This window comes from Lathyrus oleraceus, chromosome 2 (assembly GCF_024323335.1).
Source record: "Lathyrus oleraceus cultivar Zhongwan6 chromosome 2, CAAS_Psat_ZW6_1.0, whole genome shotgun sequence".
NCBI lineage: Eukaryota > Viridiplantae > Streptophyta > Magnoliopsida > Fabales > Fabaceae > Lathyrus > Lathyrus oleraceus.
Genome location: NC_066580.1, coordinates 286,139,634 through 286,155,394, shown reverse-complemented (window position 1 = coordinate 286,155,394; position 15,761 = coordinate 286,139,634). Strand labels below are relative to the sequence as shown.

The following is a 15,761-nucleotide window of genomic DNA, read 5'->3' as shown; positions in this document are numbered from 1 at the left end:
AAGGCAAATATACGATGTATTTTCGCGTTATTAATGTGGTGTTTTCGGAAATTATTTGCATGTGGAGCATTATCTTGGATGATTTCTTATATCAATCTATGGGGTGGAAAAACACGCTATGAAAATCTAAAATTGTTTATCAGATTTCGGAGATACATCTCTAGACACACCATGCATCAGTCTTATGACGCACCAAATGAGTGACACCCTAGATTAACACATCAAATTAGTCTGGAGATGCATCTCTGGGAATTTTCAATAAATATATTAATAGTTGATTAATCCAATGGATTTACCAGAGATACACCTACAGAGATTTTAGGCGGGATTTTGAAATTTCTGTCAACTTTACCTATCAGATATTTCCGGAAATGCATCTCGAAATAAGTTGATAAAACACTCACATGCATGATCACACAGCCATACTTTTTTTCGACTCCAAACCCTTACCAAAAACTCTTCTATTCTCAAACCACATGTTCAGTCCAAATCCTCAATCGTGTGTTTCATCACATCAAAGGGAGCAAAAGAAGCAGAAATTTCAGGTAAAGATCATTTATTCAAGCTTCATTGCTCACATTAATCTTGTTTTAAGTCAGAAAATCGTGTGTCATCAATTAATTTTATGCAATTATGTATTCATATTAATAAAGTATAATATATACAATTTCAAATATTTTAATACATTTTTTATGTTTGTCAAAATATTTGTTCATTTGTCAAACAATTCTGATTTCTGTCTGGTTTAGGATAAGTTTTGGAGATGTATCTCCGAAATAAGATAATAGGGCGGTACCAAAAATGTATCTCAGAAATCAACATTGATGTTTGATAGAATTTTTGAGGTCTACATTTGTCTACAACTTCTATAAATTATGGGTTTTTGTTTTTTATTTGATACAAACAGAAGTATATCTCTTCTATAAATTATGGGTTTTTGTTTTTTATTTGATACAAACAAAAGTATATCTCTTTTGCAGATATGCAATTCAAAATGCTTAATCTCCTACCTTACGAAGATAATCGAAAAATTGTAAAAATTGAGTACCGCTCGCCGTCGGTTAACAACGAAGGTAAAATTAAATTCAACAACTATGAGCTCAAGACGAACGCAGATGTAAGGACTATGTGGAATACATTTTTCCGTTTCAAAACAAAAGTTCCGCTCGAGTTGAAAGCGCCGACTTCAAGATCATATTGTGAAAATGTTGAAGCGTCCACTTAAATATTAAAATATGATATTTTATTTTATCTTGAAATTACCTATGTAATACTAATTTTATGCTATGAATGATAACTTTATTGTCAAAATATAAGCTTCTAATATTCTGCTTCTGTTACACATATGTTACAAAGATGCATTTACAAACAGATTCCAGAGATACATCTCCGAATTTAAAAAACCCAACTACTAAAACGTCACTCAGAATTGTCTTATGTGTGTGTTTAGGATGCGTCTTGAAGATAAATCTTTAGAATCTGAGGACGTTTTAGTATTTTTTACGTGATGCACTAGTAGTATATAGAGTACAATTTCATGAAGCACGTAGTTTAAGTCATGGTGTAAATGAATGAAAGATAAAGCATGTAGTTTAAGTCACGGTGTAAATGAATGAAGAAGCTTGAAATACCATGTACAATAAGGCCCAGTCATGGTGTAAATGAATGAAAGATAAAGCATGTAGTTTAAGTCACGGTGTAAATGAATGAAGAAGCTTGAAATACCATGTACAATAAGGTCCAGTCACTTCTTAGTAGCTATATAAATCAGTATAGTTAAAGGAGCCAAGCAGAACTGATGTGCAAAATATGTACACTGAATTGTGGCTCTAAAATCAAATTTCATATATTGATGTATCGTTGGCATCACATTCAGCAAAGGCTACGGCTAATGCTTTTGTTTGATGGGTCCTGGAACAACTAATCACAGAACATGCATAATAAGTGGTATCCAGAATCTTTGACAAGACAAAGTTGTACGAGAACGATAGGCCCCAAGAGCAATTTCTCCTTCTATAGATGCATTGTTGTCACATCGTGGTTTGGCATTGGCGCAGAAACAATTGAAACCCTTTCTCTAAGCTGTGTCAGTATATGTTTAGCAGAAAATTATGACAAACAATATTCCATTTCCATTGAAAAATAAATGGTTATTGTGTGGCAGAAGGTGAAGGCAGTCCCTTCGCGTGTTGACTCTCCATCTCAAGAACCATCAAGGATTTTTGCCTCTGATATCGGTTTCTTTTGGCGGCTAATGCTGCAAATTAAAGAATTAAAAGGTCAACAGATAACAGAGCGATTAAAACATGAAAGAATAAGAGATATATTTCAATATAAATAAAACAATTCTGTTGCATCTCTCCATTACTGTCCGAATTCTTTCTTCATTTGTCACAGGATTTCCCTATAATTATAGGATTACGGCGAATGTCGATTTTGAGCCCTAATCTTTTCATCTTGGTCAAAAATATACGGATTCATGGAATTTTGGTTGTAAACTCAACCCCACAAATTAGTGATGATCGCCAAACCTTTTTTATTCTGATCAATGTTTGATTGGTCGAATAAAAAATCAATAGGCTCCTCCTGATACCATATTAAGAAAGAAATAACAAGGTACAGACAGCCCTTTGTGCCCAAAACCAGACAACTTGGGCATGGACAAATGAAATGGAGATTCTCCTATAACATGAGACACTGGTACCATGTTGAAAAAGATAAAACTGGAAAGGCTACAAAAAAGAAACAATTTGTACCATTGGAAAGAAGAAATCAACTATTTGTATTTCTTATAATTTTCTTCAGCAGCATAAGATGATAAAACAAATTGAGATAAACCGACATTTCATCAAAGAGAAGGGAAAGTGGATTGATAACTACAGTCTACATAGCTTCTGAAATCATCAGAGCTTACCAATAAAAAAAACCGTCTAACTTATTTCCAAGCTGAGAATGATAGATATCAATTCACCAGCTTGAGGGAAGTGTAGTAAATATGATCTTATATTTTGTAATTATCTGTACAGATTGTATTCAGCCAATTAATTAGGCTTGTTTGGTATAGCATAGTCAATTTAATCAATTTAATAATTGTACTTCTATTATGTTTTTGAAATAAAATTCAGAAAATTGTTTTCCATTTCCATATTAATCTTCTTGAAATCATAATTACCTGTTAATTCGTGAGGCAGAGCAAAGTCATAATCATTCCTTCTCCTCCTGATATAGATATAGACCAGCAGTAGTATTAAACAGAAAACGAAAAGACTAGACAAGCCTATAGCAATTTTTCCCTCAGTAGATAATCTTCCATTCTTCCAAAACATAGGACAAGCTGGCAGAGATGGTACACCGCACAAACCTTTGTTGCTGGAGAGGCTACACAAAAGAAAAACACAACAAATTGAAGACCAGAGATTATTTCTCATTGAAATACTTTAGTACCTTTAATTGCACCATAAATAGGTACATCACAACCTGGTACTTCGTTGATATACTACATTACTATTTTTGTACCTAAGTAAATCCTAGCATCATACAACTACTATTCAAAACTTCACCAGCATTTGTGTAAAGCTAACAACTTTGCAATGGTAATCATTTCATTTGTTCATTTTATAAAATGTTTTTCAGTAAAAACAAAGCAAAAATCACAACTATTGCATTATATTGAAGGTGAATTAATGTCGATGATTTTTCAAATCATGCAACATAAAAAAATAACGAAACTCGAATATCCTTACTCCAAAATTGGTAGTACAACTGCAAAGCTGAAGAAACAACCGACCATGGAAGGAGATAGAAGGATCTTTGCATAAGATTTTAGGTTTAGCATTAAATGTTCATGACAGATGATACCATGAGCCTAAGAGGGTGTGGCACTAATAGCAGCTTATTTTGGACAAGTGCACACCAACAGAAAACCTCACACACAAACACAAGAAAAACATACAGGACCTATTAACATTTGGAAGATAAGTCATCAGATATTTCAATCAGAACACATTACATAGAAGCAGACATAGTAAAGCTGTCAGGTTAAAGTGACATACTCAATGGCTCCACCATGCACACCAATAGAATAGAGTTCATCCGGCACTTGCCCTTCCAATAAGTTACCATTCAATAACCTGGCATGATAAAATGAATTGAAAAACAGAACAAAGCAAAAATTGTGAGGATACAAAGAACACCTGTTTAAGACTCACTAGAGCACAAGTGCAATCTACCAATTCTTCTCTACAATGACTGTACACTTAGAACAGTCTGTTTTAAATAGAAACAAACAGAATGATAAATTGAAACTAGTGGAATTTTTTACAAACTAGGAGGATCCATCTTCTATACAGTGTGAATGAAACAACAATACAACACTCCCTCTATCCCAACACAAGTGTCTTTTTAGCAAAAAAATAATGTCTCAAAATAAGTGTTTTATTTTATCAATGTAACATTAATTCTTTTATAACTAATAGTGTTCAATACTTCCAAGTCATTATATTCCACTACATATTTATGACAAATGACAGTAGTCAATCCCGATAGGTAACAAAGATAATTTTATAAGCTTGTACACAGATATATTCATTTATTGCTTTTCTTAATTTATATGAAAAAACCTTGAAACTCATATTATAGGATGAAAGGAGTAAATAACAATAGATGGAGATGAATCTCTTTGCAAAATGATGGAAAGATAAATGATAATCTCGGAATTGAGAACACCCCCTATTGAGATGAGAACAAGTTCTCAATATTCAGTCCCCACAGATTCCAAATTCCAACAATCACTTATCTTACTCATTGTGTCATCACTTATTTCCTTTATACCCCCTCACTTCCTTTCCTACCCTCCAACCCCAGAGTGCCACATGTCCATTTTGTTATAATTTCCCCTCTCCCTTCTAATCATTTAACTTCTATACTCACTGCACTTGGTGACATGCCTAACAATACCGCTCCCAATCAGATACAGATCTATGTGTTACTAATTGATAGTATACTAAATAAATCAAAAAAACTGAAACACTTTTAAAATATAAAGAGACATTATGAGCAATTTCTTACGAGTTAATGTAATTACATTTTTAAATGTACAATGCTATGATTTTTGTAATCTTCAATTTTTTGTTTAGTGATAACGATGTCTTTATTTTATCAATTATGTATTGTATTCTTTGTATAAATATTTATAGTATATGAATTTCCCCTCACTGATCAATTTTTTTGGATTCATCACTGCTCCCAATGAAATTCACCTTGTACTCAAGGTGAAAAGGATGAACTGCAGAAAAATAAATTGTCCTGGGTCCTATAACTTGAAGTCTCAAAGAAGGATAACCAAGCTATGTGTGAAATCGAAGAACTTCCACAGGGTTGAATGCTCTGCTTTGGGTTGTACCTATGGCCAAAAAATAGGGCCTGCCTGCTTCAGTAATAGGCGATTGGTATGTAAGTTAATCTATTTGCCACACAAATTATAACACTAAGGCGTTAGTTTGTAAACTTGTTGATACTCCTTTAGATCCAAATGAAAAACTTATGCTAAATCAAAGAGCATCCCTACTCAAACCAAGGAAGATAACAGAGAATGGTGAGAAAATTGAATTACTCCCTCCATTGTCGAATATAAGCAATATAAAAATAACATTTGGCGGTCTTAAATGTAAGCAAAATTCAGCTGACTCTACCATATTTAATGCTATTGCACCTAATATACCCTTGAACTAATGTAACTTTTATTTTTCAATAAACTCTTTTACTTTTGTGGAACGGGTTTCCATGAAAGGGAATTTAGATAATACAACCACATTTTTATTACTTCAACAATAATAATAAATGAAAAGAACTATTTTCTTAAAGGATGTGAAGCATGGTAGTTAAAATCCCGATTTGAACCGTAAAATCCCACGATTTTGTGATTATGTTTGTCCTCAAGGATGAAGAGTATGCACAGTACACACAATTCTATTTTGGTGGAATTGCACCTACTAATCGTCAAATTGGGTATAATCTACGATCTTTGAAACGATTCTGCAATTATACTTATGAATGAATTTAAATTTTATAAGTATTTGAAGTGATTTAAGGTTTTAATCATCTTACTGGTGAGCTATGCTTATGACTTAACTTTAAATTTAGTCGAGTATTTCAAGTGATTTAAGGTTTTCTTTGGCTTAATAGTGTTATTTTATATGCATATATAAGAATTTATATTATGAGTTTTATGAATTTTGTATAATCTTATGATTAGTGTTACGATTCCTAAGATTGGAGGGAATATTTTATTATGCCACGATTTGGCATGTCCTATAAATGGTTTGCACCAAGTTGTATATGTGAAGATCTTGATGCATATAACATGTATGTACCAAGTTGAAGGAAAGTGCAGAGATTTTCCTATTTCCTGATTTCATTCTTTCGTTGTATTCATGAATATGATTATTTATATTAGTTGTCCATATCTTATATTAGGACATAGTTGCTAATCAATGCCTAAAACTATAGGATCCAGTTTTTTTTTGTATTAACTAGGTTTAAATATGTAATTCACCTCAACAAATATACCACCTGAAATTCTGTTTGTTTGATTTTGCTCTATGCAAATATATGTTATTTTGCTTTTGGTTCTTTTGTTTCGGTCCCTGTAAAATTGATTGACTTATATTGGAATTGATCCTGCTAATATGTAAAATATTTGATTTTAATCTTTTCAATATAAATATTCGAGGGACCAATTCTAATTACATACATACTATAGAGATCAATTTAAATATAAACTAATTTTTCTATGACTAAAACAAAAGGCCAAAAAGCAAATGACATATTTGTAAGGACCAAAACCAAACAAACAATTTTATAGGAACTAGGTATATTTACAAAAACCACTTATGTATTTAGATCTATTATTCCCACCATCTCAAAATAATTGTCATGACTAGGTCATTTCACGTAGATTAAGAAAAAGTATGAGAAAATATAGTATTTTTATCAAACTATCCTTGTTTACTATTGATGTATTCGAATGATCATAAATACAGAGTTAGAGAATAATAAATTGAGAGTATTAGTTAGAGCAATGTTTTAAAAATCGGACCGGAGATCGAATCAATGAAACTTACGATTTAAGGTTTAATTGGTTCAACCGGTTCAACCTATGATCGAACCGTTTATTAATAAACTAATAATATGAAACTAAATTTCATAGATATGTTACACATAATCATACGTTCACAACTTTATAAAATAAATTTTTCAAAAATCTATTAGAAAGTTAATATAAATAATATCGATAATATATATAATAACATAACATAGCTCTACACTTCATTTCAACCTTCATTTAAGAATAAGTCGACCAAATTAAAGAATTACAGTAAAATAAGTTAAACTAATTCAAACCAATATTAAAATAATAGAATATAATATCTAAAATAAAATTCAAATAATTAAGAATACTTATATTAAATAAGATATAAGATAGAATACTAAAAATAAATAATACATTATATTTCATTAAACAACAAAAAAACGAATTTGAGTTGAACTACGACAAACAAGTCTTAATTGACAACAACATACAATATTGACTTGAACGATAATCAATATTACGTTGGATATCACTATGTTTAATAGCAACGGCGTGATGATGATGGAGTGTGGTTGAAAGAAAAACTATAATTGAGTGACAAAATTTAGAAGTTTGTATGGTTGTAAAAAAAAACATGGAATTTGTTTGTGATTGGGGAATGTATTTAATATTGACATATTAAAATTTTAAAAAAAAATAAAAAATGGTTAATTTGATGATTTTTTTTTAACCGGACAGTTTTACAAAACCGGCTCCGATTCTTTGGTTCGAATGATTTTGGACAGTTCAATCCATTTTTTTTTCGGTTTTGACCCACTAACGGTTTTGAATGGTTGACCTAACCTGATTCATTTCCGGTTCCCGGTCTAACCAGTTGAACCGGCCGGTTCAGTTCGGTCCGATTTTTAAAATATTGAATTAGAGAGCATACTTGAAATATAAACATTAGAATTGCATTGAAAATTAAAATGCAACACTTATTTTAGGAGAAATAATTTTATAAGATCGGACAATTATTAGAAGAAAGGGGAGTAACTAATTAGCTTATAAATATGATTTCGTAAGCTAAGTGACAATCTCTCCAACAATTCAGTTTCATCTAACAATTCATTATCTCAAGAAAAAGACAACCGTGATAAATATAAGGATTTTGTCAAATTAAAATGGCATTTATTACTTGCCATAATTAATTAAAAAAGTATTAAATGTTTTTGTCATAGTCACTTGTCTTGGCTCGTGTTGACACAGTCCTAAATGTAGGTCTGCTTTCAACCTTTCAACCTATGGTGAAGGTAGAAGCAGACTTGTCTTTTGACAGAGTCTCTTCTTGAATTCACAAATATTTTTTATAAGAATTATTGATGAATTTTATTATTAATTTGAATATCTTTAAATAGGCTTACAATACAAGAAGAAACCCTAGTTAAATTAGGTGGGTAGTAACTATTTTTCCTTTAATTACTACTCCCTTCGTCTCACAATAGGTGTCATCTTTCCAATTTTTATTTGTCTCAAATTATTTGTCCTTTAAAATATTAATGTGATATTTATTATTTATTTCCACTAACTTACCCTTATTTATTGTATTTTAAATCACGTAACTACTCAATTACCTATTATTAATAAGGTTATTTTAGTAATGACATTTGTTTTATCATTAAAATCAACCCAATTAATCATTTTCTTAAAAAATGTGAAAATCTCAAAGAGGAGACCTATTGCGAGACGGAGGGAATATCATATTTAAATTAAATTATAATAATACAGTTTGATAAGTAAATTCTATTTTAACCTATACCTTATCCTAAAAATACTGAAATTCAAATTTAAAAATTCTGAAATACTAACTTATTAAAAATAAATAAATAAATAAATCATAATTAGCATAACGAATCCTAATCGAGGTCCATAGCATCACTTCCCCTCTCGGTATTGAGATTGTCCTCAAGCTCAAATTCAGGATAAGTCCCGCGAAACTTATCAAAAGGTTCCCATGTTTTATCTTCTGGAGCAGATCCTTCCCACTGGATTAACAATTCTCTAATTCCTATATTTATTCTAATGCAAAGAGCTGCTTTGGGGATAGGTAAGGTCCTGCCATCGAACATTTGGATTATGTTCGCCTTCTGGTTTGAAATAGCATAACCATTGATGATGCTTCGACTACTATTATCCTGTGCCGTAAGCATTCCTCGTGAGCACTTCAGTTTGCGTTCAAATGCTAGAGCCATATTCATAGAAACTCCAAGATTTGTGGTTGTTTAAGCTCAACGTCTATCCTTAATTCATCAATCAGCCCAACACTAAATAAGCACTCTTATTGTTTAGGTTTAAGATCGTTGGGTCTAGCAAGCAATGACTAAAATTGGCATTGATAATCATCCACAGATCCAGTTTGCTTGAGGTTGGCGAGTTCTCCCAATGGATTATTGCTCATAGATGGTCCGAACCATATATGGCAACATTCCTTGAAGCGTTCCCACACCATTCTCTAGATTCTTCTTCTTCCATTTAATCGACCCATTGTTACGCTTCTCTTATCAAATGAAACGTTATTAATCCCACCTTATCACCCTTCCGCAATTCTTTGGTTTAGAAAAGACCTATCACAACGCCTCAACCACCCCAATGGGTCCCATTTCCTATCATAAGTGGGAAATTCCATTTTGGAATAGCGCAGAATCATGCTTCCCCCAATTTGCGAGTTGTTTTTGTCTTTATGGTCGTTATTGTTGCCACTATTATTTCCTCCATCTCTTGAGTTCATTGAATTATGATGGAGAGCTTAGTAATTTGTTCTTCTAGTGCAATCTGCCTGGCCATCATCTGCTCTTCTAAAGAGCCTGTCTGACCTTCATCTGCTCTTCTAAAGCAGCCTGTCTGACCGTCATATGTTCAATGAATTCCTTCATGGCTGATGCTAAATCCGTGTCATCCATGTTGGCTCTAGATACCAAATAGTTATGGTCCCTTGTCTTGGATCGTGTTGACACAGTCCTAGACGAGGTAGAAGCTTTGCTTCGACCTGTGGTGAAGGTAGAAGCGGATTCGTCCTTGAAAGAGTCCTTGAGAGAGTCTCTTCTTGACTTCTCAAGTATTTTTTATAATAATTATTGATGAATTTTATTGCTAATTTGAATGCCTTTAAATTGGCTTACCGATAGAAAGAAGAATCCCTAGTTAAATTAGGTCAGTAACTACTTTTCCTACAATTGTTTAAATTTAAATGATAATAATCCTATTTAATACCGTAGGTAAATTTTGTTTAACCTAAGTCTTATCCTTCAAATACTGAAATTCAAATTTAAAAATTCTAAAATACTAACTTGTTAAAAATAAATAAAATAACAAATCCTAATTTGCATAATTAATCTAATCGACTAGAGGTGACAGAATTCAGTTTTTACTTTTCATTTAATAGTTTCTTATTTTATTCAATAATCTGAATCTTAACTCTTAAGGTGACATTTTAACCAAACCTGCAGTCGTTACTTACACAAGCTGCAAACTTGAAGAAGCTATACTATCTGGAATTGAGCCTGTTAATTGATTGTTGGACAAGTCCCTACAGTAAAAATTACAAATGAAATACGTAAATACCACATAAATTACATCATAATATTATCACAAACTATACTTTTGCCAAAGAGTGGCTCCATATTTTACACATGCAAGAAAAACATACAAAATGTGAATATATTATATTCAGTTATATATATTTTGGCCTTCTATTTATAAATGAATAAAAAATCAAATGGATCATTCAATTTATTATGCCATGAAATTGTGCCTTAAAATATCAACAAATTGGTTCCTAGAGAATGAAATGATATTTAATTATCAACCACAGACCAAACTGAAAATCCTATTAAGTGGAGGATTGAAGTCATATGGCATGTTCCTAAAAAAAAACATAATGAAAGAAATATCTTATTAAATACTCCCTCCGTCTCATAAAAAGTGTTTCGTTTGCACTTTTTCTATGTCTCTTTAGAATATCAATACAAGATTTATTATTTTTTCCCACTATTATAACTCTATTTATTAACTTTCACTCTCTTCGACTACTCCACTAACTATAATAAATAAGGGTATTTTAATAAATTATATTAATTTTATCATTAAAATCAACACATCTATACCTCTATTTATTAACTTTCACTCTCTTCGACTACTCCACTAACTATAATAAATAAGGGTATTTTAATAAATTATATTAATTTTATCATTAAAATCAACACATCTAACCATTTTATTACGAACCGCGCAAAGCTCGAATGAGACACTTATTATGAGACAGAGGGAGTACGAATTTTCAGTAATGAAGTAATCAGTAGAGATTTGTAATGCATTTTGCTTATAATCTAAGAACCTTGAACTTAACTTACAGGTGTATTAGGGATTTTTGACCAAGGCCAGACGGTACTTCACCCATCAACAAATTAGAGCTCAAGTTCCTGTAAAGTTAAAATAAAATTACCAGATAATAGAAGCCAATATAAATGTGGCTGAAATTTGCCTAGGAAAACACGTGCTGAATGCATAATCTTAATGAATTACAATCTACTAATATGTATATGGACAACTGGATTAAATAAAAAAAAAAAGAGGTTTTTATACTGAGAAACATAATCTTGATGAATTATGATCTACTACATGTGTATATGGGCATCAGGATGAAAAATTGAGGTCAACATGCATGGCATAGTGCCGAGAAACACTTGAATATTCAAGAAGTTATAACAGTGATTGATGGTTAAGGATGGAAACAAGTCGTAGTTATAGTGTTCTCACTCCTCAAGTATAATGCAGAAAAGTGTTAGTTATATCATGATTTTGTCAGTATGATTAACCATAGCGAAATGTAAATACTTAAAAGCCGTCATAATGAAAGACGAGTCTGATTGAAAGCATAAAAAGGATTATCATTTCAAAATGATTAATTCATTCTCTTTTGGTTATTGTTGTAAAAAGTTGTAAGTGAACTAAGATCTGTATGAGTTTATGGTTATAGCAAGGCACTTGACCAAAGTGGTATATGTTATGTCCCACGGATTCATCCATAAACAGCTGTGTGATAAAATCAATTTCAACAATTCCGAGTCATGACCCAGCAATTCCAGGTCCTGATTCTTGAAAGAGAAAAGTGTTGCCTGCATATTCAGGTCATGACACTTGAATCAAGCCGAATGATCTAATCATTCTCTTTAATCTTATCTCTTATAGTGTTACGTGGTCCTGAGAAATTTCTGATTTCTGATTTTGTGATGTATTTTATATCCTAGTTTCTTCTGTATGAACTAACATAGTCAAACTCAAGAGTATTCACAAAGCTTCCTTCCATAAGCTCACAAGTTTACCTAATAATTTTTTTTTTAAAAATGTTGATCAGGAAAATATTCTCTATCAGAGAACAACATTTTAGTCCTTATCCTCTTACTTTCTCAGGCGCATAGACCTTCTAAAGGCAAGTGAAATATAATAGAAGCACCAGAATTGAAAGAACAGACAAAAACATAACTGATTAAGACATGCTTTAATGGGAGCAAACAAACTATTTCAAACTCAATAGTGGGAAAGAAACACAAGTAACATTATTGCTAAATTGTTTTGATCATCATCCCAATGTAACAAACACAACTGATCGGCGAGTGTGGAAATGCATAGAACACAACATAACTAGGTCTGGAGCATAAACAGGAAGTTGAGATGAAACAGAACACATAAAACTTAGTCATCTTTAAAACTTGGGAGCACGTAACACTATAAGAGATAAGATTAAAGAGAATGATTAGATCATTCGGCTAGAGCATATAAAATACATCACAAATCAGAAATTTTATAAACCTGGCCCATTTAGCATACAACCACATATTAGTACATGTTAACCTCAAAACATCCAAGCCACGTGAAGAGAAATATTACTAGCATATATAAACATTTGGCTACTGATACTTACAGGCTTACCAAGTCCGACAAAAGACTAATCTGGTCGCTTATGAACCCTTTCAAGCCTTGACTGCCCAGATCTCTGGAATGAAAAAAAAAAAAAAATTAAAAATTGTCGTCGGAACAAGAAACAAATTGTAATTACCACTTTCTATTTTATTTACCTTTCAGAAGTTTAATCATGCATTGTGGAATGGGAAATAAACCCACGTTCACTACCTACCGAGGCTTTTCGGGAAAAGAGTGCTGCTGATAAGGCCCAAAGGTGTTTGCAGAAAAGGAAAATAAAATTTGTAGTTTTGTACAAAAAAGAATCAGAAACCTTTGTTATATAATGCTATAACAGCAGGATATCACGGGTCTTTTAGATATAACCACCATATGTAAATTTAAAACATGGAACCCACCCCTCCAGTTAACCTTACATATAAAGTTTGGCAAGTCAATTATTAAGTGAGATTCCTTACACACATAGCACTACTAACTATCTTTCATAAAACCAATCAAGAACATAAATGCGTAAATTAGGAGAACACAAAAGGAATGCTTACATTTGACTTATGACAAGAGCAGTATTATCCTTACTCATACGGCAGGTAACTCCCTCCCAAGCATCCCAATTAGTAGGAGCACAGGGATCACCATTCCAACCCATTCTTTCAGGAACCCGAAGAGAATCCTTCAATGCTTTCATGGCAATCACTGCACCCAAAAATTAAAATTATCTTTTTCTTAAAAACAAAAACCTTCACATACCATAATTCCTGTGTGGCTGCTTATCAGTCAACAAAATTTTGACCACTTTCTACCTTCTCCATCATTCATATCAGTAAATAAAAACTATTACCCAAAAAAATTGAAGGAATAAAAGATGAAAGAAACACATTAATGTCTAGATAATCGTTAGCTATATTTGCACGAAATTCATAATTATAACTCCTAAACAAATGTCCATTAACACACAATTGATGACATCAATTCACAGTCTCACACACACACAATTATTAACAAGTTACCAAAAAGAGAAAACAAATATGAGAATAAATTTGGGGAACAAAAGTTTCTAATTTTGCATAAACATAAAAATGGAAAGAATAATTCCTCTCCAAATATAATCAACAAAGATGGCACACCTTGCTGAGGAACTGTAGAAGGATCGCCAGGGACCAAAGCATAATTCTCAATCCCACAGATGAGAGGTGCACCCACAACTCCAACAAGCTTCACACTCAACGAGCTGCTACTCAAATTTTTCACCGTGTGATGCCAAGTAAACGCAGCTAAACCTCCCGCTTGCTTGTAAATATCCAGTCTTGTCAGATTGTCGCCATTGACGAACACATCAAACACCCTCTCTCCAGCCTTCCTCACCCTATCCTCGATCTCAGCAAAATGCAGCCACACGAGGTAATCCAATTTAGCATCCACGTTCAATTCGTACTCCAACACGCCACCGCCCTCCTCGGCAGTCTCCGCCGTAGTTGCTGCGGTTTGGTACAGCTTCGTCGGGAAGTAATTGGGCTTCTGATCAGCTCCCAGAATGCTACTCCTGGTGGATACCGCAACTACCTTGTTCTGGCCGGCGACTCTGGTTCGATACTCGGAATCGGATTGCCACGACCTTCCAAACCTGTCCGCATCGTTTGTGAAGCCCGGACCCCACTGATTGGAGCCGCAAGAGAGTCGACCATAGTTAACAAGTATGGTATCATTGTTGGCAATGGAAGCGGAACCGTAAGAAGCGGGATCGACGGCAAAGAGCTCAAGCGAGGAAACGACGGGAGGATCGGTGGCGAAGCTGTAGAAGCAGATTAGGGCTTGTTCTTGGAAGGAAGCGAATAGGTCCGCATAGGCACCGTCACGGGCGAGGGATTCAGGCCAAGGAGAACGCCAGGAAAAGACGACGGTGCCAGAGACGGAGACGTCAAAGGAGGGAGGGTGAGACTTGCCGTCGTAGTTATCATAGACAACAAAGGTGCGGAGGAGGTAGCGTGAGGAGGTGGAGAGTAAAGGAACGGTGTAGCAGTTCTTCTTACCGGAAGAAATAGGGAAGAAGCGGAGAGTCTTCTCGTGGTGGTGGTGGAAACGGAGAGGCTCAGAGACGATCCCGGTAGTTCCTCCGGTGAAGAAACGGTCGGAGAGCCAGGTTGTGTTGAAGGAATCGGTGGTGTTTGTTGGAGTGCCACAGTCAATGTGGTAGGAGATACCTGCGATGATGATAAATAATGAGTTAGTTAGTTAGAGCGAGCATGTGAGAAGAGTGAATCTGGAGGTGGTTGCTTACCGTATGGGAGAGCGGTGGAAACTGTGGTGAGTATGGAGAAGAAGAGAAAGAAAGGGAGAGTCATCGTTTGTTTGTGTGGGTTTAGTTTAGATTAGTTGGATTGGGAGTGTGGTTTAGGAGACATAAAGGGTAAGTGAGTGAATGGGGACCAAATCATAAAAGAGAAACTGACAAGTGGGTAATGTAATAAAATGGAGTAAAAGATTTCACGGGGAAGGAAGATGGACTCGGAAAGAACTAGTTTGATTTCAATCTCTTTACTTTGTCAGCTTATGCTGTTGTTTGCCGTGAGAAAACGAGAAGAAGGAAGGCTAAATGAAGTTGTCTCATGTCAACTCTAGTTTCGTCTCCACTATCATGAGCTGGAATCTTTCGTCGTTGCATTCAACTTGGGCACGTGAATGACGGCATTATTAGCTATTTTAAATTTATGGCAAC

The 15,761-nt window shown here is 33.6% G+C and overlaps 1 protein-coding gene across 1 annotated transcript; it reads right to left on the bottom strand.

The window, feature by feature from the left end:
• Positions 1–1,682: 1,682 nt before the first annotated feature.
• On the bottom strand, positions 1,683–15,668 carry LOC127119164 (receptor-like protein 4). The gene is made up of 9 exons (XM_051049346.1): positions 15,324–15,668; positions 14,173–15,246; positions 13,591–13,741; positions 13,050–13,121; positions 11,479–11,547; positions 10,587–10,655; positions 4,053–4,130; positions 3,173–3,378; positions 1,683–2,257 (listed from the first exon to the last, which is right to left on the bottom strand). The coding sequence occupies exons 1-9, from the start codon at positions 15,385–15,387 to the stop codon at positions 2,151–2,153; spliced, it is 1,890 nt and encodes a 629-aa protein (XP_050905303.1). The 5' UTR covers positions 15,388–15,668; the 3' UTR covers positions 1,683–2,150.
• Positions 15,669–15,761: the final 93 nt, after the last annotated feature.